Raw genomic sequence first — 26,537 nt, 5'->3', positions numbered from 1 at the left:
TGTAATCTTTTGGGGAACAAAAAATAGGTAATATTCATCAAATAAATTATTTCTTGCAAATTATTCTCTCTGTTCTAACCACAGTCACAGATTTAAAGTTATGACTCAACTACAAAAATTATATTTGCCATGTTTTGAAATTTTGGACCACTTCAACAAAAAATGTAAACAAGCATTTTCCAGGTCTCTGAAGACTCAGACCAGGCGTGAGAGCGAGACAAAGTCTTGTTTCACTTTTCTTGCCAAAGATAATCTTGAACAAGTATAAAATATTACTGTAATGCTTGAGTGTTTCATTCACATTGTTGGGTTTACTTTCTGTATTGCCATCTCTTATTTCAGATTGATATTAAATAAATAAGTTGCTTTCTATGTAGCATCATGCATAATGTTAAGTGAATTGGACCTAATTTTGTAAACAACTCAAAAGATGCTTCTTATAGTTTATCCCCTGAGCACTTGTTAAAGGGTCAGGAAAACTAAAACTGGAGTTAACCCTTTATCTCCTAGGAACTAGGGCAGTGATCCTAAATCCTATCACGATAAGTAGGTAGCAACGTAACAGCAGCCTCTTCTTTAGACCTCCTCTTTCTTTTCATTCAATTCCCTCCTAAAGACTTAAGTTCTTTGGCCAGACCAACACTAACCTTAATCAAATTCCTCTACCCCAACATGATGCAAAAGATGAAGAGACTGAAATTTTTTAAAAAGTAGGTCTATTTTCCTACCTTCTTCTGGATCTAATGAAGGGACACGGGTACCTGGAGCTGTCTGGATATTTGTATCTTCCACAGGGCTAAGCACATAACTGGCTCTTAACTAATAAAGAATAATCGTAGCCTGCCTACATGTCTATTTTGAATATTTAGCTCTTAAAAGGGTTTTATGCCGGCCTGGAGTTGTGCAATTAGTACCAAGCTCTGGGCCAGACTGTGATCAGCCATCATGCCATGCAGAATTTTTATCACCCTGAAATAGGCTTTCTGGGGGTCACAGTGGAGCCATTATACCATTCATACTTCAGGATTGCCACAGCCCCAGGCTGCCCCTTTCCTAAGACCATTGAGACCAACACCTTAAGATGTTTTTCACTCCCAGGCTGCAAAATTCCTAAGGCCTATGTCTGTGCCACACACCACTTTGGATATCCAGCTTACAATCTGGCCTTGTACAACTCTGTCCAGTCACCAGTCTATCACAAGTTGACCCAATCACTGGGTCCCACGTGCTTCCAAATCAACAGAGAGCATAGTCACTGTTTCTAGCTCTGGGTCTATAGGGTATACCCCCAAGCTTAGATCTCTCGACTGACACCCTTCCTTGGGACATGGGATACCACAGCCCAGCCACCCTACACTCTGAAACCAGTGCCTCAGACTCTACCCTCTGACTCTCCCAGTCACTTATACATGCTCCCCCAGAGTTCTCGTTAGACTGTGGGCAACCTGGGCTTCTAATTTAACCCCTTCAGGGACAACATGGCAAGAAAGCAAGGCACGCAGGCTTAGCCAGGGAATTTCTTAACCACAACCACTTTTACTCTTAAAGTACTCAAGAGTTACAGCTCTTTGTAAACAATAAACAGCCCTGAGAATCACCCTGCCTTAGCCTGAGCTCACCCCTTCTCGGAGTGCATGGCTTGTCTGTGTTTCAGGCTGGGTTCAGAGACCTTCATCCTACTGCCCTCTCTCTCTTGCATGTCAGGTTTACATGTGGCAATGTTATGTCCACTCCTAAGGGCAGCACCCCTTCTTAAATACGTCTGTCTCCCTTTTCCATGTGCCCAGGCTGACCAGCAGCAGATCCATAAGCCTTGTTGGCACCAAATGTAGAAAATCCATTTTTTCCCCTGGGGCAGGCCAGCAGTTGAAAGAAAACCAAAGTTGATGGCTCCAGATTGCTCTGTGATGGCTTCTCAGTGATGATCCTTCAGTGAGGTGTCAAACATCTTTCCTGGGAAGGGCAACTATCTGAAATGCAATTCAGTAGCCCTGCCTTGGGCAAAGTTAAAAATGTCTTCAGTACACATTACCAAATGGAAAGCCCAATAAAAAAAAGAGGTTACAATATAAAATTGGCTAACAGTTTCATACACATATATTCCACACCGTCTCAGGGAATACATGTGACTATGTGCTCTCAAGCCAAGTGCCCCTGTTTGGCTCATATTTCCCCCCTTGATTCTTGGTTTTGTTTCAAGTGGATCACTCACCTGTCATCATAGTGCTTTTAATGTCATCCAAAGGGACATTCATTTATACACTGTAATAATACAGCATACATAATGAGTCACTGAACTGAGACTGAGATTAAGTGAGAATACTGAGTACTGACTCATGTCTGTTAAAAACATGTCTCTACTGGATGTGGTGCAACTAGGTAATTATCTACTTAGTAATACAACAGGATAATCCCCATTAGAAAGCTGGGATGGAAGATATATTTGCCCATATAGTTTGAGAAAGGTACACCCATGCACTAAGATGAGAGGGTCAGATTCCTTGCAAAGAATTTGTCCAAAATGTTGTTAGAATCTTGAATTCTTGAAATTCTGGTGTGGTTACTTTGTGCTCTGCTATGTAATGCTAAATCCATAGCCGCCAACTTTTCTGCAGCTCCGTGGACGATGCTTCTTATCAGAGCAAGACACTATTTATCATGCAGGGTGTCCATTCATGCCCTTGCAGAAGGGGCAAATGTGGAGTGAAGCCTACCCGCTGCATTACACAGAAACAGGTGGCAGATGGGCCTGGGAAACTAGGGTGAGAGGGGCAAGGAGTTGGGAGAGCAAGCTGGACAGGGCTTGGCAGGGGTGAGAGATGTGAAGTGACACTAAGAGGAGGCAGTCGCCCCCCTCTGCCACAGCTTCCTCCTGTTAACTTCCAGCTCACTGAAATGTGGCGGGTGTAACTGAAGTCAGAATGAAAAGGAGGACTTGTGGCACCTTAGAAACTAACAAATTTATTTGAGCATAAGCTTTCGTGAGCTATAGCTCACTTCATCGGATGCATTCAGTGGATTCAGCTGTAGCTCACGAAAGCTTATGCTCAAATAAATTTGTTAGTTTGTAAGGTGCCACAAGTACTCCTTTTCTTTTTGCGAATACAGACTAACAAGGCTGCTAATCTGAAACCTGAAGTCAGAATGTGTTCCACAGTATCAGTATACACTTAACTATTCTAACTACCCATAATTACATTAACTGCATGGCAAATAACACACACTGTGACTGATTCACTTGACAAGACTTTTTAACTTTGCCAGTCTAGAGTGCTCCAGACTTTAAAGGTGCATCAGGTGCCACACAGAATGCAACTCCTATATAAATATATTGAGCTTTAAGAACTATCGTACTCTATAGTTACTGTACCTCTGTTATTTAAAACAAAAACAAAAATCATCACTGCCTTTACATTAAAAATAGGAAAAAGTCACTGATGTGGAAAAATGGTGGATCTCAAGAGACTCTGAAATATTTCTGCTACATTCTGCAATATCATGCAAAATTTTCATTTACATTTTTAAAAGTTACATTTCTTTCTTTTTCTACAGGACATAAAAAGCAAAAATTGGGGAAAGCAGTAACTCAACCAAACAAACAGAAGGAGGAAATAACCATGATTCAAATCTAAAAACATAAAAATCAAGTATCCAAGTAACTGTAGGATTCAAGTCCTAAAGGGCTGGTCAGAACACTCAACATGTTTGAAACTGTGTTAAGACTATAATCCTGTGAATTACAGGGCCATAAATCCTAGAGACTTCAGCATTGTCCATTTGGATGATTCCACAAACAGACAGGAAGAATTTAAGGCCAGATTTCACAAATTTAAAACTCCAGTGGAGACAGCATTGAGGTGCACCATCCCAAGGGGAACTCCAAGAGGGACTGTGCTTCCCAGAGCTCGCCAGTGCACAATGAACAGTTTTCATAGCCCTTGAGAGGCACAATTATACATAAGTGATTCAAGCTGTGCACAAGATCAGACCCTACATTTCAAAATATTTGTCTTCTCTTTCCCCCTCATGCCTATTGTATACATATGAGATCTGTTATTTGTTCTCTCACTGAAATGTCCCAGGTTTTTAGGTACATAAGTAGCTCAAAGTGTCGATTTAAAGTGTCTTACTAATATATACCTAGCTGATACCATTAAATGGAATATTAACATGCCCACTGTTTATTCTGAGCATTTACTGAGTTTGATTTTATTCTGACTTACATATACTGGTCAAGGTTGCTGAACCACAACAGCGTATTGTCTATATCCATACATACCCAGTGTTAGGGCATGGCTACACTTGAGAGTTAGAGCACATTAAAGCAGCCCCGTGAGTCCTAACTCATGACGCGTCCACACTGGAAAGGCATGGCACTGGAAAGGCATGACTCCGCAGCTGGAGCGCTCCTAGTACTCCACCTTCATGAGAGGCATAACGCTTGGTGCACGCTGGCTGGAGCACCGCTGTGGGTGCCCTGGTCTGTTAGTGTGCTCTGATCAGCCTCCAGAAGTGTCTCACGATGCTTGTTCTAGCCACTCTGGTCATCACTTTGAACTCTACTGCCCTGCCCTCAGGTGACCAACCGTCAGACCTGCCCTTAAAATTCTCTGGGAATTTTGAAAACCCCCTTCCTGTTTGCTCAGCCAGGCGTGGAGTGCTCTCAGCGAATCTTTCCAGGTGACCATGCCTCCACATGCCAAGCGATCCCCAGTATGGAGCAATGGCTAAGTGCTAGACCTCATCAGTGTTTGTGGGGAGGAAGCTGCCCAGTCCCAGCTGCGCTCCAGCCGTAGGAATTATGATACTTTCAGGCAGATATCAAGGGACATGATGGAAAGGGGCCATGACCGGGACACACAGCAGTGCAGGATTAAAGTGAAGGAGCTGCAGAATGCCTACCACAAAGCCCACGAGGCAAACAGCCGCTCCGGTGCTGCCTCCGCGACCTGCTGTTCCTACAAAGAGCTGGACGCAATACTGGGGGGCGACCCCACCTCCATTCCAAGGACCACCATGGACACTTCAGAGCCCAGTTCAACAAGGCAGGAGGAGGAGGAAAGTGGGAGCGAGGCAGCTGAGGAGGAGGAAGACACCCCGGCATCCCTAGATACATGCAGCCAGGAGCTATTCTCCAGGCAGGAGGAAGATAGCCAGTCGCAGCGGCCAGTGCTTTGGGAGGGACAAACACCAGAGGAGGTGCCCAGCAACGGCTTTTATTTTGGGAAGGAAGTTATTCGGTGGGGGCTCTTGGGGTGGGGTCGAGGGCCCTCCTGCCCCTTATCCAACCCCTCGGTCCCGGCCCGGCACCCTTAACATGCGGTTCAGAGCAGCGTGTCGGAGCCAGACACGCTGACGTGCTGATCTGCCATAGGGCGCAGCCCCGCCCCCCAGAGCGCTGCTTTACTGTGTTATATCCGAATTCGTGTTATACCAGGTCACGTTATATCGGGGAAGAGGTGTATCTTCCAGGACGAACTCCTGTGGAAAACGTGGGGACAGTGTTCAGTATAGGGGCCCCCTGCAGCTGTTGGCTATCCCCAAGGCACAGCACCCCAGCGGACAGTACAGCAGTGAAACAATCAGTCTCCCTCGACCCTGTGCTTACTCACCATTTTGGGGCTCCTGTGGGTTGTGTGTGCTCACTTTGAGACGGGCAAATTTTGCTATTATGTAGACCGTGCTTGTCTTTAAGTATGGCCAAATCATTGCTCTGTTTGGTGTGAACAATGCTGCCTCTGTTAAAGTGTTGCATTTTGCCTTTACAGATGCAACCTTGAGATCTCAGCCGTCCATGTTATCACCGGCCAAAAGACTCCAAAGAATTAGGAAGAGGCCACGTAGACGCAAAGAAGACATGCTGCATGAAGTCATGCAGCAGTCCCTGCACGAAAATCAAAAAGCGCAGGAGTGGAGGGAGAGTGAAAGGAGGATCCTCCAGCAGAATGCGGAGCGCCGGCACCAAAGCACGGAGCGGCTGATAAGCATTATGGAGCGCCAAGCGGACTCGATCCAGGGACTCGCAGCCATGCAGGCGGAGCACTACCGTGCTTGCCCCCGCCCCGCCCCCGGCAGCCCTTGTCCCAAAACTCTTTCCCTTGTGCCCCCATGCCACCTCCAACCCACTTTCCCCAACATCCGGGTTCTTATTACCACAAGCTGCCTCCAACACCTGTAGTGTCACCACCCAGCCCTGCAAACTACAACCCTGACCCACTGCACTCAACTTCCATCACCATGCATTATAGCCACCCTGAAGTGCAGCACTCATTGCACAGAACTCCGGACAGGAAGGCTGAGTATGAGAACAGAACATACTCAAATCTGTGATTGAACCATTCCCCACCCCACCCCTTTGCCTTTTCTATTTCCCAAGCAGTTGTGTTTCTTTTCAAGAAATGAATTTTCTTTTAAATAAATGTGTTTTTTTGGCTTTTAAAACATTCTTTATTATTGCATTAAGTAAAAGATACCTTAGCCCAGGAAAGCAACAGGCACTGCAAGTCAGTGTAGCAAGCACAGATTCCTAACTACATTGGAACCACTGCACTTCACTCCCATGCAGGGCACCAAACATTACTGGTGGCTTTCAGCCTCAAATTGCTCCCTCAAGGCATCCCTAATCCTTGCAGCCCCGCACTGGGCCCCTCTAATAGCCCTGCTCTCTGGCTGTTCAAATTCAGCCTCCAGGTGTTGAACCTCTGAGTTCCATGCCTGAGTGAATCTTTCTCCCTTCTCTTCACAAATGTTATGGAGGGTACAGCATGTGGATATAACTGCAGGGATGTTGTCATTGGTCAGGTCCAGCTTCCCACACAGAGAGCACCAGCGGCCCTTTAAACAGCCAAAAGCGGACCCCACAGTCATTCTGCACTGACTTCGCCTGTTGTTGAACCGTTCCTCACTGTTGTCAAGGCTCCCTGTGTAGGGTTTCATGAGCCATGGCATTAAAGGGTAAGCGAGGTCTCCAAGGATCACAATGGGAATTTTGACTTCCCTTACGGTGATCTTCTGGTCTGGGAAAAAAGCCCCGGCTTGCAGCTTCCTGGACAGCCCAGTGTTCCAAAAGATGCGTGCGTCATGCACTTTTCTGGACCAGCCTGCATTAATGTCAATGAAATGCCCATGGTGATCCACAAGCACCTGGAGAACCATAGAGAAATACCCCTTCCAATTTACATACTCGGAGGCTACGTGGGCTGGTGCCAGAATGGGAATATGCATCCCATCTATCGCCCGTCCACAGTTAAGGAAACCCATTTGTGCAAAGCCAGCCACAATGTCATGCACGTTACCCAGAGTTACGTTTCTTCTGAGCAGGATGCGATTAATGGCCTGGCAAACTTGAATCAACACGATTCCAACAGTCGACTTTCCCACTCCGAACTGATTAGCGACCATTCGGTAGCTGTCTGGAGTTGCCAGCTTCCAGATTGCAATAGCCACTCTCTTCTCCACTGGGAGGGCAGCTCTCAATCTCGTATCCTTGCACCACAAGGTGGGGGCGAGCTCATCACACAGTCCCATGAAAGTGGCTTTTCTCATCCGAAAGTTCTGCAGTCACTGCTCATCATCCCAGATGTGCATGACAATGTGATCCCACCACTCAGTTCTTGTTTCCCAAGCCCAAAAGCGGCGTTCCACGGTGGTGAGCATGTCCATGAATGCTACAAGAAATCTCGTGTCATATGCATCATGCAAGTTGATATCATCGGACTCCTCACTGTCACTCTGTAGCTAAAGGAGTAACTTGACTGCCAAACGTGACGTGCTGGCGAGACCCATCAGCATATTCCTTAGCACTTTGGGATCCATCCCCACAGAACGAAAGGGAAGACAGAGCGCGCAGTACAAAAAACGTTGAAAGATGGTGCCAAGTGTGGACGGAAGCACAGGGATTGTTGGGATGCGAAGCAATGCATCCTGGGGCTTTGGGACAGGACCCAGAATGCCCCACACTCCCAGCCGCCTTCCCACAAGCCACAGCGCCAGAACAGGAAGAGGTGGTCTGTGGGATTGCTGCCCAAAATGTACCGCTCCCAATGCCGCTGCAAGTGCCGCAAATGTGACCACGCCAGTGCGCTTGCAACTAACAGTGTGGACACACTGCAGCACTTTCCCTACTGCGCTCTCTGAGGGCTGGTTTAACTCACAGCGCTCTACAACTGCAAGTGTAGCCATGCCCTTAGTAAACTTTGCACCAGTTTAAACACTGGACATGGGTTTTATATAATGTGGTATTAAAAGGCATACAAGTAGTTATATTAAACTAACTACTACAGGCAAACCCCAGGGTAAGTCAAGTGGATCATTCAGAAGGTTCAGAAGTAGATATTACTCAAATGTGTAATTACAGGGGCATATCCTTCAGATAAGAAAGCTCCCTGTTTTCTCTCTGGTATAAATTATCGATGATCTTATAGTTTTGATTAACCTGATAGAATATACATCTTTAAAAGTAGTATTCTGCTATATTATATTACCACGTAGGTAGGAGAGTAGTCCCCGTTTCAGATTTGGATCTGCTCTTCTTGTTGTCTCTCTCTTCTCCATTCCTTTCCCACTTATTCATATTTTTTCCTTTCATATCCATTATCATCAGGACCTTGTAAATATCCATGATTAGTCCTGTACTTGATGGCCAGTATTCCCTTGACTTCAGTGGGACTACTCACATTATAAACAGTTACACATATGGGCCCCTAACCTGCAAACTTGTGTGCATATTCTTAATTTAAATCAATGAAACTACTCAAGGTAGAAAAGTTATACATGTGTAAGTGTTTGTAGGATCAGGGCCTACCTTAAGACAAGAGGTGACAAGTGGGTGTAGCAGTCTGAAGGAATGGGGAGAGGAGGAGGAAGGGTAACAATGACAGGAACCCAGTAGTACACATCTATATGTACTATGTGCACATCCAAGCAGATGGTTTTGAATCAATATTACCCCCGCAACTATAACATATAAATAATCATATAGATAAATTAGCCCTTAGATGTCCTGTCTGTCCATGTACCTAGTCTTTATCAGCTAACAGTTTCCCATATCAAAGGAGAAGTGCATTTGTCACATAAGCCATACACTGTTCTCTTTTTCTTTTTTCACTAACTGTTCAGCAACTGAATGATCCACCTGGTGTTTATGAACATCCAAACGGGACATTGTCACTTCCTCCAATGCAGGAGCATGTGGTGCTAATGATAGTAATTTCTCCCAGTACGTAAGAGTGAGAGTGTCACTTCTCTATTTGGGTCCACAGCAGCATGTTGTTAGCACTGGGGTGTTCATTTATTTCCTCTGCTTCAAGTATGCACATTTCTTGCAAGGTTGTAAAAACACTGTCAAAGAAAACGTTCCTGTTAGGATCCCGTTTACTGGACTTTTTAACAGTAGGATTAGCCTTTGGAACTCCATGGCTATTCCTTGTGATTTAAAATTATTTTTTTCTTTAGAGATAAATTCTTTCACTACCTTAAAGTGAGACTGGTGTAAATAGCTCAACCTTTAAAAAAAGTTTAAAAATATTTTTAGGAGATATTTGCCCATCCAGCAATGTGTAGAAGCTGGATAAAAAAATTATTAGAAAATTGAAAAACACTGCTTTTTCAAAGTCCTATAAATCTAAAATGTTTAATTCAACTATTCTAAAAGTTCCCTGAAATATACTTATCTGTGCAGAGATTATGCACAGGCAGAACATTTCAGGCAGTACAATGGTTTTGGGTTTTCCCAAGAAACTTAGAGGTAACATTTTAAAAAATCATGTTTATAGTAGAAAGTCTCTTAGGACCCCTCTCTGCAAACACTTATGCAGGTAGATTCATTTACTGAAGTCAATGGAACTTCTTACCTGCGTAAAGTCATTCATGTATAAGGGCTTGTCTACACTACCAAGTTTTGTTGACAAAACTTATATCAACACCCAGAAGACAACAAAACAAAAAGGGAGTTCACACTTGCTCCCTCTGTCGACAGATCATGTCCACATTGGGGACCTCATTATTGACACGGTGAGCAATGCACTGTGGGTATGTATCCCACAGTGCAGCGCTGTGGGAAGAAAGAGCTGATCGCTGAGCACCTTGGGATTCTCTCCGCGTCTCCCACAGCCCCCTCAGCTGCCGTGAGCAACATCATGAGTAGCTCTGTGAGCTGTCCGTGCTGAGGCATGGCAAAGCAGCACCGCAGTCTGCCCCACTCCCCCTGCAGCAGCAGTCCGCCTGCTGCGGTCCTCCTAGCGCAGGGCAGAACAGAAGCATTCAAATGATTTGCTCTTTGTTTGTTCCCCAAATGGAGCAGCCCACAGATACTTCCCGGAGCTCTGAAAGGGGAGGGGCACATGCCTGCAGCGCAGCAGAGATCACAACACTGAGCAGAGCAACCAGGGCAGGCATTGTGGAATACTGGCGGAAGCCAGTTCTGTCGACAAAACAATCAGCAGTGTCTACACTGGCTCTTTGTCGACAATAAAGGGAGGGGAAAAGACAGAAGTCTCTCATAGTGCAAGAAACCCACAACAGACAATTATACAATAACATAACCATAAGGGAAAGTTCCTTCCTAATCCCAACTGGTTGTTTTATGCCCTGAATCCTGAGGGTCCTTTAGAATGTTTTACCCAATGTCTAAACTTTTTGTAACCCTCGAAATATAATAACTTGTGGCAATGATTTCCCCATGTGAACTATATATTCTATGAAAATGTCTTTCTTTTTATCCATTTCACTATTGCCAAACTGAACCATTCAAGTACCTAACTACTATCAAATCACAAGATTGTCTTCAAAATTGAAATTTTAAAAAATAATATATTTTTGACGTTTTTGTTTGCTTTCTTCTTGTTGAGCCATTAGGTTTTCCAGATTTTCTCAACAGCCCTGAAGACTAGAAGCTTTTTTAAGTTAAAGGAGATTCTCACCTAAACATAGATCTGAAGGAGCTGGGCCTTATGTCAAACACCAAATATTGAGCGACTTGCAATAAAATCATGTGAGAAATGTATTGCCTTTTAATTTCATTGAGTTCTCCCTTGTTCTAGTGCTATCAGTGCTATCAACAGTAAGGGAAGTAAATAGACAGGTGAAAAGAAAGTGCATTATAGCAATCCAAGTTAGATACCAAAAAATCATGGAAGACCATGGTAATACAAGGAAAAAACCCTCCAATTATAGAAGAAAGCATTCTTGGAACTCCTCTGCTTAATGAGAATTCAGAATCAAACCAAAGTCTAAATAAGGTGACCATATTTTCCAAAGGGAAAATGGGACACCACACAAGACTGGTTCAAGCCCCCCACCTCCACCCCAATGGGGCTGGCCCAAGCCACTCACCTGATCCCCCTTTTTCCCCCCATGTGAGGCTGGGGTCACTGGAACCCCCTGCTCCCCCTGCAAGAGGCTGTTGCTGGAACCCCCTTGTCCTCCCTCCCGCAAGGAGCTGGCAAATCCCCTCACGCCCCCCAATTTTTCTCTGCACCACACCCCACTTTTTTGACAAAGATGGGCATTTGTTTCATTTGCTCTTGCCAACTGATCAAGTTGGCAAGAGCACATGGGACAACTGCCCACCTTTGCCAAAAAAGTCAGGATTGCCGGGACAGGGCTTAAAAAAAGAGACTGTCTTGGCCAAAACAGGATGTATGGTCACCCTAGGTCTAAAGGAATCCCTTGATCATGAGATACTTTAGCAAAAGGGAGGTATACCACATCCAGCCTTGTCTGGATGAGTCTCAACAACCCACTTCTCATCCAAGCCTCTTCTTTGATCAGACACCAGGAGAGCCAAGGGGCTGCATCTCTGGGTCTGATGAAAAAGACAAGGAAAAGCGATTTCAGCATAGTCTCCTCCCCCAAAAGTGTCTCCCCATGTGCCCCAGTGGCTCTTATATGAGAGCCCTCCTCGAAAATGAACAATTGCATACTATCACCTTCTGTATCTTCTTTGGTTTTTCTGATACAAAGACTTATATTGCATAATGGGTAGCATCTATCCTCACTTGCATTGTTTGCATTACCATCTACCTTTTAAAAAAACTACTCTTCCCTAAGTAAGGCAATTGTTTTTTCTATACACACACCTATGCCCTCATCACAAGCTTAGGCCTCTTTATTCATGGTTTTGGCATACAAGTCATTTTGTATGATATGTCAGTCGTAAGGCTTAATGAATGTGTCTATAATGCTTGTGGCACCTTAGAGACTAACCAATTTATTTGACCAGAAGCTTTCGTGAGCTACAGCTCACTTCTCACTAAAGCTTATGCTCAAATAAATTGGTTAGTCTCTAAGGTGCCACAAGTCCTCCTGTTCTTTTTGCGAATACAGACTAACAGGGCTGCTACTCTGAAACCTATAATGCTTGGATCAAGTGGGGGAACCGTTAGGTTTTCAGGTGAAGTGATAAAACAAATATAGGCGACAATTACACAAACACGTGTTTTAAGGCGTGGGCACTGCAGTGTTTCTGGAGCTGAACCCCCGCATTTTCCAGCCAACTCAGAATTCCTCCAGTTCAAAGCGCAAGGGCCCCAGGGAGCTTCTCCCTGAAACCTGATCCGACCTTCTCTTTTGCCCCACACTGCAGGCAGACCCGCACCACGCCCTGTGGGCGCGGATTACTCTCCTGCCAAGAAAAAGCAACCACACGTGCTCCCACAGGTTCCCCCCCTTCGTTGCCTTCCCCAGGCTTTGCAACTTTTTCTGGTGCTTTGTACGCGCCCGTGTGTGTTCAACCATTACTTATCTGTAGCACGGCGTGTGTGCGCACACACTGACACGACCAGCCCCGAAGCGGCCGGCAACGCGAAGGCAAATCAGGCTGCTCACAGCCGAGTCTCACGCCTCCCCTCTTCCCACGCTTCCTCCCCCCAAAACCTTTCCGCCTGGGCGGCTACGGCAGCTCAAGGGGTCCAAAAGCTGCTTGCATGTGGCAGGAGAGCGGAGAGCGTGTGCTCCCGTGAATGCTGGGCCGTGATTGGCGCTCCGGGGCCAGACCACGATGTAAAACGAAAGTAGATTGGCAGAGGCCCAGCGGCATGTGCCTGCTGCCTGGCTTTGTATACACACTTGCCTGCTCAGCCCTTTAACAATGGGCGAGGGGCGCTGCTCGGCCCCAGGGCAGAGCTGAGCTCCGGGGACGCGCTGCGGTGAGATGCCCGGGGAGATGCCTGTGGCTCTCCTGCCGGCGGGGCTGTGAGCGGGGTAAGTGGCGGCGGCGCTGGGAGCGGTGGGGAAGTTGCCGGCGGAGGCTGCATGCCAAGCCCTTTGTTGTGTCGGGAGCCAGGGAGGCTGCTGCCGCTGCCGGGACCCCCAGCTCCTCTGCGCGCTCCGCTGCACCAGCGCCCCGCTCGGCGCCCCCTCTGCTGCCTTCCCCTCCGCCGGGTTTCCTCCGGGCAGGGTCGGGAGATGAGGCTGCCCCGGAGCGATGCACCCGCCTGGGGGAGTCTGTGCCCCTCCAGCCGGCGCTGGTAGGAAAAAGGGCCAGCTCCAGTGCGAGGCTGGAGCGCAGCCCCGCCGGCATCCCGGGGTGGGGGACACCCGACGCTGCTCCTTAGCATGAGGTGCCCCGGGGGGTCTCTGCACTCAGCTCCCCCCGCCCCGAAACGTGCAGGACTATCAGCTGTGGCCGGGGAGCGGGGCTGCCGGTGCCTCCCCGGGGGGAAGGGCCAGAGAGCCGAGCGTGCTCCGGGGGGAGAGGAGTAACTGGCTGCTTTTAATTGGGTGCAAGTGAAGAGGGGCTAGGGCGAGAATTAAACCGGGCTCTGCGGCGGCTTCCTCCCCTCTTGCGCAGGCTTCGGCTGCTGCCTTTCGCCGTGTGCCGCTGTGACTCTCTGCCGTCCCGCCCTGTCCCATGGAGCTGGAGGGGCAGTGGTGGAAAGGACAGCTGGCTGCCGACATCCACCAAGCGCTTCGCTACAAGGTACGGTGCCCAGGGCTCTTCGGCGACTTTGCCGCACAGGGAGCCGGAGCCCTTCGGGCTGCGCGGGCGGGAGGCTCAGCTCTTCCCTTCCAGAACGGCAGGAGAAGGGACGGTCTCAGACAGTCCCTAGAAGGGAGTGAGGCGGGCAGTGCCCAGGGCAAGGCGACTTACTGTTCCTTTTGTCTCAGGCCTTTATCGCTAGGCTCTTAGAGGATTTAGCCACGGGGATCCTGTGTCTGGGCATTTTAAGTCCACGTGCACTGAAATCTTAAAACTAGCTTCTCCATCTGCAAAATGGGCTAAGATCCTCCTAGGAGGGTTGGGAGGACGGATTCATTCACTGGGTTTTTGCAAGATGCGTTGGGCTCCTCAGCTGCAAGGGTTTGCGTATGTTCCCAGTGTCATTAAAGTTAGATAAAGTAAATTGATACTTGAACTGCAGCACTTGCTTGAACTGCGTTTCGCCCTCTCAGTACATAAAGACATTGATTAACATGTGACAGTGGAGCTGGTTGGCTCCTTGCGGGCAAGGGGGGAGGAGGAGCTAAAAGGCTATTAGAGGGGAGGCCAGTGCTAGAGGTCTTAGTAGAAAGTTCCCCACCTTGTTAAGAATGCGGACCCTAATTTTCTGGTACCCTCCTTGGAGGCAGGCTGCAAAATAAAAAATATAGTAACCTCCAGCACAATTACTATACATCAGTGCTAAATTTTGTTGGAAATCTATTTATAACAGAAAAGGAGTACTTGTGGCACCTTAGAGACTAACCAATTTATTTGAGCATAAGCTTTGGTGAGCTACAGCTCACTTAGAAGCTGTAGCTCAGGAAAGCTTATGCTCAAATAAATTGGTTAGTCTCTAAGGTGCCACAAGTACTCCTTTTCTTTTTGCTATTTATAACAGTCATTCTTTCCAAATCTGCTATATAAGAGGAGAATAAACATGCTAGTTTAAAGTCAGGTTAATTGAAAACTGCATGGAAAAAGACTTGACTCCAGCAGAACATATGGTAACAACTGAACTGCTGAGATATGTAATGCCTCTAAGTATACACTATCCTGATTATCTGTACTGAATCCTGAGTATTTACACAACTGACCAGGTATGCCCCTATCTGTGCCCTTTGGTCATGGTGCATTTGGCCCCTTTTTGGGAAGTATTCATAGATCCAAGTTTAAACTATGTTTAAAAAAAAAAAAGTTGAGATACTATGTAGAAGAATGCTCTATAAGTGGGTGCAATAACAATAAGAAATGTTAGGGCAATCCTGTTTTGAAACCCCTCTTAGCTGTGAGCTGACTCATGTCAGTGTTTGCGGATATTGCTCCTTGATAATAAGGCTCACCTTATCACCAAACAGTTGTAAATAGGTTAACAATGATTTAACCTAGTAAAAATGTGGCTGAGCAGTTTTGGAGATTGCATTAACTTTCTTGATGGCCTGATCACTTCAGCAATGCGCATTACTGGGCCCATGTAGAAGAAACAACAACTAGTATAATAGATTCTAATTACAAATGAAAGTAAATAACTTCTGATAACTTTAATACTCTTTCAATTTGAAACTATTTAAAGGGGTGGTTATTTTAAAGATAATCATATGATTTTAAAACTCTAGAATTTACCTTACACTTGTGATGTGCAGGAGGTTAGACTAAATGATCATGATGGTCCCTTCTTGCCTGAAAGTCTATGGATCTGTAAACTTTCCAGTTATCTCAGCTCTACCTGGTGTCACAGAATAGGCCCCCTGCTGGGAAATGTTATTACAGTAAGCATTATAATCCCAAACCATATCCAATCTGTGTTCCAGAGTGTAGCTCTTTCTGTCTGTTTATTTGTGATAGTGGAGATCAGCTGTGTTGTTTTCATTGCAGTTGCCTGGAATTCTGCTTTCCACAGTGAAGAACACCATGCTAGCAGTTAAGGCTCTTGTCCTTGAAACATTCTGCCCTTCAGAGTCTGAATTTTTTTATAGTCTGACTATGCCACAAGGGTTTTTCTTTGTCAGTCCGTCATTATGTTCAGTCAAACCTTATTTGGCTTGTTTGTTTCTAAGTTTTGGGCCATGTTCTATTTTAAATAATTGTTCTGTAGAATCTAGATACTCCTTATATAGGTGTCATAAGATAATAAATAGTCATCCCCAGCAAGAGAACAGTTCCACTATGTGAAGATAAATAGCAAAATCGTGACCGTGCCTCCTAAAGCTGCTTTGAAAATTCCCTTATGTATTAACCCAGTCAGTTTTCATATTTATTTTTGGCAAGTGTATTTGCATAAAAATAATAGTGATTGTACTACAGCTATATGCTGCTCTCTGTCTAGGAGCTGAAGCTTCCCTCCTACAAAGGCCAGTCTCCCCAGTTAAATCTGAGAAGATACTTTGCAGACCTGATTGCCATTGTGAGCAATCGTTTCAGACTCTGTCCCGCTGCACGACATCTTGCTGTCTATCTGCTGGACCTCTTCATGGACCGCTATGATATATCCATTCAGCAGCTACATGTGGTTGCTCTTTCCTGTTTACTTTTAGCAAGTAAGTATTCTGCACTAATTTAACTTAAGTTCTTGTACCAACTAAAGGATCATTCTGAGGTGATCAAGCAGATTTAGGAGGAAGATTATGTATAAAAGATCAGCACAGCTAAATTTGGTTCAATATGCGGGCCTCTCTCAAGACTTTCAACTTCTGTTGGTATTTGGTGAAGTGGGGGAAGGACACTAAAAGCTACAATCACAGATCCGTGTTTACATCACAAATATATTAAGAAGGAATTACAAGAAAACGAGCCCTCTTTTTAAAGGCAGTCACCTGCTACCTCCAAATTGCCCAGTTATACACAGAAAAAGGAGAAAAGTCTCATCTGTTGTAGATGCTGAAAAGACACCTTGAATGTCACTTTTGGATTTATATCATTTTGTGAGAACTAAAATATGAACAAAATGGTTACAATAAACGGGTACCTTCCACAACTGGGAGAACCAAGGGAATTAATTCGGTGGACTGAGTCCCGCTGCTACTGAAGAGTCCTTATTTGCTAAAAGAACATAACTTCACCTTCTGTAGAAAGAATGTAGGAAAGGAGGAAAGTGTGGTGAAACTGAGGTAGCAAAACAGTGGCAAGTTCTATAGAAATGTGGCACTTGCATCCATTATTGCTGGGCTTTTACACGTATAACTTCACTTTAGGTTAAAACATACAGGTATGACAAGACAAAGTCCAGGACAGGGTGGAGCTGCTGCTATTAATTATTATTATTATTTATTAGTATTACTGCAGCGCCTAGTTCTAGTTTGGAGTAGGATCCCATTGTGCAAGGTGCTGTACAAACACAGAACAAAAAGATGGTCCCTGTCACCTGGGACTTACAATCTAAGTATTGATAAACTTAAAAGGAGGGACAGTTGTGGAAGTCTACATAAATGACCATATGCATTTCCAGATACACATGACTGAAACTCACTTGATTTAGACTGAAGGGCTCAATTTCTGCTTGTCAGTTACTGAATTTAAACATACCCGTAAACACTGAAATGTACATTAGAGCCTCTATACCAAGTTGATTCTTCCTACTGCACTTTGAACAGGGAAAGACTTTTCTTTTTTTTAAAAGCTTAAAACTAAAGGTGCACTCTTGCACTATTATTATCGTTTATTATTATTATTATTAATGGTACTTTAGCAGTTACCGGGGTAGGTTTTAGGATAACTTAACGAACAACAAGAAGTCATTTATGAATTACAGTCAGGCTACACCATACCATCATCAGTATTCTCTCTCTCTCTCTCTCTCTGCAAATGGCTCTTGTTTGTGTGAGAGAAACTATAAAGAGACAACAGGAAGTGTGACACTGCTGTAATATCCTATAGGTTGCATAGCAACTATCTGCTGAAGCTTAACCCTTAACAGTATGTCCCTCCTCTCTTCGGCAGAACCTTCCCATCCAACTTTGCATGCAGGAGCCTATTTGACATGGGAAAACAATTGTATAGCAAGTGTTTTCAATGAAAAATACCCGAATGTTAACGATAACAGCAAATGCGGTTTCGTGTGTGTTGTACTCATGTTTCTAATTGAATTTTTCTTCCTCTCCCCTGCCCCAAGGTAAATTTGAAGAAAAGGAAGACAGCGTCCCTAAGCTCGAACAATTGAACAGCTTGGGTTGTATGACTAACATGAATCTGGTATTAACAAAACAGAACTTGCTACACATGGAGCTGTTGTTGCTAGAAACATTTCAGTGGAACTTGTGTCTCCCAACTGCTGCTCACTTCATTGAATATTACCTTTCTATTGCTGTCCATGAGACAGATCTCCACGATGGCTGGCCAATGGTTTCCTTAGAGAAGACCAAGTTATACATGGCAAAATATGCTGATTATTTTCTGGAAGTATCTCTGCAAGGTGTGTTGCATGGTTTAGTTAATGCAACCTTATTTCTTAAATAATATTTGTGTCTGACTCATCTAAACAATTTTTGTGTCTGTCCAGATCATGCATTTTTAAATTATGCTCCTTCGTTAGTGGCTACTGCATGTGTGGCGGCTTCAAGGATTATCCTACGTCTCTCTCCAACGTGGCCAACTCGACTGCATCGTCTTACTGCATACTCCTGGGACTTCCTCATTCCATGTATTGAACGACTATTAATGTAAGCTAATGGTGGCTTCTCATTTGTAAAGGCTCTGTCTCTGTAACAGCATGGTATATTTAAAGGATACTTACACTAAAAAACAATATGTACAAAAACAGTACAGTTTACTTACTAGTGAGTTTGTGCAGCATCTTTGTCGAAAGTACCCAGGTACTGTACAATATTTATTAAACCAACCAGTCAGTCCCTCTCTGCTTTTCAAAAAACCTCACCTGACCTAACTCCTTCATCCTTCCTCCTCTCAGCAAATAAAATACTCAGACAAAACCATGACAGAAGAAAAATATATGCAGCATGATCACCAAACTTGGGCTGTGGCAGGCAGTCAGGTAATAAGTTCAAAAGATTGGAGTACGGGGAAGCAAGGGGAGGACTTCCACCTGAGTGCCTTTGGGGTGCTGTAGCAGATCTCAGCTGTTTCAAATGAACATGTGGAAGCAGACTCCTTAAATAACTGGCTCCCAATCTGCATCGAGCTTTAGAGAATTGAATTTAATAGGTATCCCGTGAACTGTACTGAGCACATGGGAGGTCTACTTAAGCCTCTGGAATTTAGAGCTTTCTGAGTAGAGGATGCTCCCAATGGAGCATGTTAGAAAAGTGTGGATAGTTATGGAGGGTCCCACAGCTAAGAGGGGAAAGCTTGCCTTCTCATTATTTATAAATGGAAAAACTGCAGGCCAGTGTCATCTACATAGCAGATGTGCCAAGGGATCCAATGGGACCATAAGACTGAACCATACTAGAAAAGGGTGATGGTATATCCCCAATTAATCAATTTCATTCTCCAAGATGAATCCCTAGGCCACCAGCCTCACTTCCCTCTTGTTGACATTTGCTCCCATCCACGTCCAAACTTTGGTTAACACATAAAGAACAGAAAAATCTGAATCCAGACTTGAAGAGAAACTATCCTCTCCATGCAGGTGGCACTCTCTAGCCCATAACCCATCTCCCTTGATGGCCTTCATACTGTACCCAGTAATCACGAGGTGTTACAGCATCAAACCTTGTGGCAGAACAAGGATACCAAGAATACCATTGGCGAGGGAAAGAACATACTCAATGCCTTTCTGGAAGGGCTAAGAGGAAGGGGAAGAGTGACTGCAGGGTCAATCCAGTAAGGCACCACGAGCAAGTCCGTAATCCCTCATGATCAGTAGTATCAATGACTTGGAGAAGTTGAGATGGTCACAATACAATCATTCATTGGTGGCTAATCTGCTCCTAGCAAAAATGTCACTTTCTGATTCTCCTACACTGTAATGTTGTACTAGCAAATGGTAGTGTTCTGACCTCTTTATATCCAAGCATACTACTTTCATTAACTCTTAAATGAAAATGCTTCTCTTCACATTGTAGCCTTTTAAAAAATTCATGGCCCTAACCTTTAAAATCATTTAAACTTCCTAATGTACATCTTTAAAGAATATGAATTGCTTCTTCAATGGCCTTTTCAAAATAGTTTTTGGTATTTAAAGGCTGTTACAGCTTTACAGTTAGGATACTCTTAAAACTATACAAAACATTGACTAAAATGGTCTTATTTTCTCTTTGTATTCTAGTGCACATGATAATGACGTAAAAGAAGCAAACAAGCAAAAAGGACAACATGCCCAGCCTGCACAACACAGTGCGTTTCCCACCCAGAGTCCCACTCCACAGCAGGCTCATGTTCAACAACATGTATCACAGTATCTCCAGGCCCATCAAGCTCCATTACAGTATCACCAGCAAACCTCACAACAGCAAAACTGTCAGCAGATGGTGTCAACTAGTCACACATCCTCTTACCCACTGCAGTCTTGCCCTGCTGGCTTACAATCCGGCGTTCAGACTCGAGGTCAGATGCAGACTGGTGCTAGTATGTCACTAGCAGTTCCAATAGAAGTGAAGCCATGTATAAGTGTCTCGTACAACCGGAGTTACCAGATCAATGGACGGTATCCTTGTATTACTCCCTGCTTTGAGAGGTGATGAAAACAAATTTAGATACCCTAGGTTTTTTTTGTCAAACCTCAAATAAGTTTGAGGGCAACAATCTAAGTAAAAGTAGCACTCTTTCCGGAAGGAAAACAGCCGGATTGGCAACCGATTAGCTCAAGTACAGAATCTGCAAAGAATGAGCATGTAGTATGTTTTCTAAAAGGAATGTGTGCATGGCAGTCATGTGCTAATACTTTTGACACTCCAGTGCACTGTGTGCTCTTAACAGCCACCTTTGAAATACTGGTCAAGAGAAAAATGGCTGTGGACTGGCTAGAGACATATCTTTTAATGAAGGAGATATACAGTATTACTTTGAAGAGGCCATATTTATGCAATACTTCCATACAGTACTGAATAAGATTTACTTTTGGTAAATTGAAACTTAAGAATTCACTGAGCAATGGGCTTTCCCAGAAACACTGGGGCCACGTAGAGAGAAACAAACTTTCATTGACTAAATCAGTAATGCAATTACTTGTCGTTTTTTTGGTCATACACTTTACATTATAAGAGAATGTCCAATTTAAGGCACTTGAGTTAACTGACTCTTTTTATTGTTTTTAAATCTTGTGCCTCACAGGACATATGTTACATTTTTTTTTCCTTTTGATTCAGATGTTTAGAATAACACTTTCTCACTAACTCAGGGAATTATCTATTCAAAATGACTCTGTGCTGCTTGTGTGTACACTTAACTGGGTGTAATCCAGGGTGGTATTTCAGGGCATCTACAGTGCAGAGTACCAAAGGGATTTATAAGTGTATAAAGTATAAGTGTAGTCCTAACTGCTCCCTGCCACCCAACACTCTTGTGATCAAATGATTACAGAGTCGTAGTAGTTTCTTTTAAGTTTAAGCTGAACTAATACTGTACCAGAACTCATGTAGTAGTGGTTGTGATAATTTTATTAACACAACCAATACAAAATAGCCTCTAGTTTTTCAGTCTATAAATTCTCTAGGCAGAAAAGGCACCATTAAATGCTTACAAAAATTCAGTATTTCGTATGTCAGGCTTGGTGCAGGGTGGGGGGAAATAAGTTCTCAGGTAATGCCGTGGCAGCTCATTCTTCTACTTTACAGAAGTCCCACATTGAAGAGCAACATCGGCATTCTCACTGCTGGAACAAAAGTGTATTGCTAGATCACAGGCAGGATGCTTATTACATAGCTGTCTGAGCTTTAATATCACCCACAAGTCAGATGGCCTGAGAGTAGGAAGCTTCACTCCTCCAGCCCCAGAGGATGAAGGTGGTGGTGAGGATAGTATATTTATGGAAAAGTTCCTTGTTTACAAAATCAGGCAGTTGACTCTCCCCCTGATCTGATATGGGAGGGGGAATTGATGGAGAGAGCCCTACGGGCTTAAATGTATGTTTGTTTTTTGTTTAATTTCTAATGGCAGCACTTAAAAGCATGGTTAAATGGCAGACAGGAGGCAAGACCTTCTATTAACTATATGATCAGTGGAAGTTCACGCACTCTGTATGTTGCAAAGAATATTGGGAGTGGGGAAGAAGCGGTGTTTGACATCACTATTAATATGGAAGATTAACTTGGGAGAGCGGGCCATCCTAAAATATTCAGTAGTTGAGGAAGATACTTCTGCTTGTTCTGATGCTTTTCCTGGAGCTGAACCATAATGTTTCAAGAATCCATCCTTTATTATGGAGGAGAAGAAATCCTCTGTCTATAATTATTTTAACACATCCTGTTTCAAATAGTCCTTATTTCATGGGGAGAGAGGTGGAGTGGAAGGTTGGGAGAATGTGTAAGGAGGAATTGAGCCTCTCTACTTCATGCTAGAGAATAAACTTCCAGGTGAGCACAATATCACCTACTTTTACCTTCTCAAAGAGCCACCTTTCCTTTCCCCTCCTTCCCTCCCCCAAAATTATTTCTTTTTTGGTGGGATGGGGCAAGCAAGTTTCCTACCTCCTAAAATGCCTGTATTGTTTTTCATTTAAATTTGGAGAGATGGGGAATAGATCCAAAAGGGAAACTGTCTTCCATCTTCAGATTTCAGTTTATTGAAATGCTATGTCCAAGTTTTCAGTGCTCTAACTACCTCGTTTATGTGAATGTACAGTTTTCTGATGGACCATGACTTGAAATAACAGCAGATGCCTGTAGCAATTTGTCTGTAAAATGCATATCTTGGCTAAATGTCATCTTTAATTGTGATGGAGCAGTATAGATTCTTTTGAAATATTAGTAAATCTATCTCAAGTATTTTACATATAAAATTACGTAAAATTAACACTGGAATTATAGGGGTGATTATTCAGTTAGTTAATACTGCAAAGTCTACATATAGTAGGGTATTTTGATTTTATTTTAAGGTATTAGGCTTAACTGTAAAAGGATCCACTACATTTTTTTTAATTTATTATTTAGTTTGTGTCTGACATTACAGTATCAATGAAAATAGAGAAAGGAGCGTGCACTGTGAACAATTTCAATGTGTTATTGAAAAAGGGCTTTACCAGTGTCCATTAAATACACTACTTCAAGTTCTTACTGAGCGAACCAGAACGTGCATTTTATGGCATAATTAAAAATTATCATAAATGCAAAACATCCACAACAATGGAATCTGGATGAGTGCTATGCACTTGGATTTTTTTAAAAATAAAACTAGTTTTGAGTAAATCTGTCTGGTTTGTTTTGTTTTATTTTATTTAAATACCTGAATGACAGATGTGTAACTTCATTCCTACCACAGTTCTTGAACTTGAAGGTTCTCTCCACTGCTCTCCTGTGGCAGGAGTTATAAATAGACTTAGGAATACACTGACAACAAAACAGGAATGAAATTGTGCAGGGAGGGTTTTAAAAAAAAAAATCCACAGCATAAGCCAGAATATTGTACACTTCAACAATATTGTATCCAGGGTACAGCTGCATCTCAGGAAGAAATACAAAAAGTGGTTCTGAAATAGCTTACCAGATCTAGTAAGATTTTTTTTTTAAATGAGTCTTAGTGATAACTCATTCTGCCTATAGTAGAACTGTACGGAAAAAGTCAGAATTGAATAGGAAGAGGAACAGCATAGCTTTTGGTGAGCAGAATCCTAAGAAATCCAGAATTTGGGATCCTTAGCTGAAGTTAGTCTCGCTGCCAGAGCTTACCTGTGAGGCAGGCAGAACAAGAACAAGTGATGTATAGAGGCTGAAACATTTTCCCATGTTTGAAATTTTTTATAATTGCTGTTACAGAACGAATCTCTCTCACATCAAGAATGGGTATGTATATGGAACTATTTAAAATGAGACCCCATTAGTCACTGGGCTTCAAATATTAAGCCAGTCTAGCAGAATCTGAGTTTCTCAGTCATACAGTACAGGCCATGCTTCACTCTACTTCAGTGTTCTTTCCTGTTGATACCTATATACAGCTGTAACTAACTTTACTCACATGAATATTCTGAGTCCAGCAGGACTACTCATCTGATTAAAGTTACGCTCAGGCATAAGTGCTTGCAAGAGAAGGTCTTTAATTGTAGAAATATAATTGGCCTTTAGTATAATACAGGTGGAAACCAATTTCTGACCAACTATCAAACTAGAATGATTCAGTGATCAAAAGCCATGTGAATATGCAATAATATAGGTTTGCTTTTAAAAGGGCAATGTCAGCTTAATGAAGTCGGTTACAAGGGAGTTGAAGGTAGATTCATGTAATATCCTTACTGGAGTTTCCCTGCCAGTTTTTTTATTTTTACAATCACGTATTCCAGTTTTGTACATGTTAAAGAAGGGGAGCTGAGTAAATGACTGACTAAGCACAATGCTGTCAAATACACAAAAGTAAACTATATAGAGCATTCTTTTCTCTGTTTCCAGTAATAGTCACATTGCTTATAGTAAAGGTATGTAGATGTTTGATAGCATAAAACTTAAGCTGAAGTATCTTTTCAATGTAGTCTTAACAATAAAGATGCTCTGAGGCGGGGACTTCAAAATTAAGGTCCCATGGTGCGGCAGGTTTCGTTATGGGAGGGATGGTTTTGCCTACACCCTTTAGAAAATGCACTGTCGCTGGATAGGTGAAAATTGAGTGGTTGTCAATTGGAGGCTGACATGTGTACCCACAGAGAGCTAAGGGAAAGGCCTGAGGTCTTCAAGAAGAGCAGATAATCTTGAGACTGTCTGATTCTTCTGGGGACATTCAGTGATGTTGAAGCAAATAGCTAAAATCAAGAGATTTTCTAAGTAACATTCTCTGGTAGATTTCTTCCTGCTGTTGTTAAGGATGGTTTGAATAGCTACTGAACATGTCTGCTCTAGGTTCGACTCCAAATACCAAGTTGTGAGGCAGAGGAAGTCCAGGTTGAAATGTCTGATCTTGCCTGTGTTTTGTGTCAAGAGACCTGGGAAGGTTGGATGCTGATGGGTGGAGTAGTTGACAGCTGGAGAAGGCTGGGGAATCAAAACTATCTGGGCCAGCTGGGAGCAAGGAAGATGATTACTGCCCTGTCCTGCTGGATCTTCCTGAGAGCTCAGGGTAAGTCTTGCTGATGGGTGGAGCAGTGGGGAGGAGGGGAAAGCATATTGTATCTCCCCTGAAGTCCCAACCTTGAGCCCCCCTGGAGTAGTAGATCTTGCATTTCCTGTTTTCTTGTGATGCAAACAGATCCCAGGAGGAAGACCCCTATTATCTGCATATGGTCTTCACCACAGAATCATGTAGTTCTCATTAGTGGTCAAGGGATAAGTGCCTGCTGAGGCTGGTGCCAGTGTGTTGTGTATTTCTGGGAGGTGCACTGCTGATAGGGTGATCTGGTGTCACATACACTAGTACCACAGATTGACTGCCTTTATGGAAAAAAGAGGCAACACTCATTACCCCTTACTTGTTGATGTAGAACAATGTGGTCATGGTGTCTGACATTACCTGGATGTGCTAGGAATGTATGACCTGTAAGAATTGTTTGCAGGCTTCTCAGACAGCTCTCAGTTCCAGGAATTTTATGTGCATCCTGGACTCCCGGGGAGTCCATGTTCCTTGTGCTGTATGCCCATTCAGGTGGGTGCCCCACCCTACTGTGGTGGCATCTGTGATCAATGTCTTCTGGGGTGGAGACAGTGAGAAGGGGACACATGCACTGGAGAGCATCCTGCACCCTGGGGTGTGGGGAAGCATGACTAACTTGTCCATAGTGTGTCCACTTGGCAGGTGTATTAGCCAAAGCCAAGCTTGTAGACAGTGGAGATGGAGTCTTACAGAAGCTGTCATAAGAACAGGACACCATGTGGCCCAGGAGGATGAGACATGAATGAACCAACTTTTGTGAGCTCTTTCTGAACTAACTGACTGAATTGTTCATCCACTGGAATCTGTCTTGAGGGAGGTAAGCTCTGGCCCAGACAGAGTCCTGAGGTAGCTCCAATAAATTCTGTGATCTGTGTTGGGACAAAAGTGAACGTCTTTGTGTTCATGTAAATTCCTACTTGTGACAGATATGTCAATTTCCTGCAATACTACTGAAAAACCTTACTGAATGAAGATTACATATCTTTGGAGTCAATTGTGTTAAATGCAAAGATTATATATAATTGTAGGCCTGGATGATCAAAGGACGATAGAGTACTGCAGCAGACAAAAATGATCTTTTGGGACAATATGTGTGAAGTAGAATTCCTGGGAAACATATAGGGAGAAGTGAATGCAAATGCCATCCATAGATTATTCAGAAAACCCAACCAATTGACCCTCACCCTAAGGAGAGAACCATTGTCTGCTGATTACCTGTTTCCAAAGGTTGAAGTTCAAAGGGTCAAGATTTATAAAGAAACAGGCTGATCTGTGCAGTAAGAGTGCTTGTTCTGTGCTGAGGCTATTATGAGCTTGTAACCACAGTAAAAACCCTTGGTGGAGTTTGAAGGATTGACTCCCAGCAGAGCCCCTGCTGGTGTTGGAGGGGTGATCTCTAGTAAGCTTATGAGCATGTGCATAGGTTTTTATTGTT

The 26,537-nt window shown here is 43.8% G+C and overlaps 1 protein-coding gene across 1 annotated transcript; it reads left to right on the top strand.

Annotated features, from left to right (window-relative positions):
- The first annotated feature begins 12,815 nt into the window (after window positions 1-12,815).
- Window positions 12,816-23,207, top strand: CCNJ (cyclin J). Its single transcript, XM_084635432.1, has 6 exons — window positions 12,816-13,200; window positions 13,790-13,918; window positions 16,245-16,455; window positions 18,027-18,326; window positions 18,414-18,573; window positions 20,142-23,207. Exons 2-6 carry the CDS (start codon window positions 13,850-13,852, stop codon window positions 20,551-20,553), a joined length of 1,152 nt encoding a protein of 383 aa, XP_084491558.1. The 5' UTR covers window positions 12,816-13,200; window positions 13,790-13,849; the 3' UTR covers window positions 20,554-23,207.
- Window positions 23,208-26,537: the final 3,330 nt, after the last annotated feature.

This window comes from Lepidochelys olivacea, assembly GCF_965140295.1.
Source record: "Lepidochelys olivacea isolate rLepOli2 genome assembly, chromosome: 7".
NCBI classification, from domain to species: Eukaryota; Metazoa; Chordata; order Testudines; family Cheloniidae; genus Lepidochelys; species Lepidochelys olivacea.
The sequence above is the reverse complement of the archived record's forward strand: the minus strand, read 5'-3'. Positions and strand labels throughout refer to the sequence as shown.

Excerpts from the sequence above, each read along its gene's own strand:
- CCNJ (XM_084635432.1), top strand. The coding sequence starts at position 13,850 with ATGGAGCTGGAGGGGCAGTGGTGGAAAGGACAGCTGGCTGCCGACATC. Across the intron at positions 13,919-16,244 it reads ACCAAGCGCTTCGCTACAAG|GAGCTGAAGCTTCCCTCCTA; the intron begins GTACGGTGCCCA and ends CTCTCTGTCTAG. Across the intron at positions 18,327-18,413 it reads TCTGGAAGTATCTCTGCAAG|ATCATGCATTTTTAAATTAT; the intron begins GTGTGTTGCATG and ends GTGTCTGTCCAG.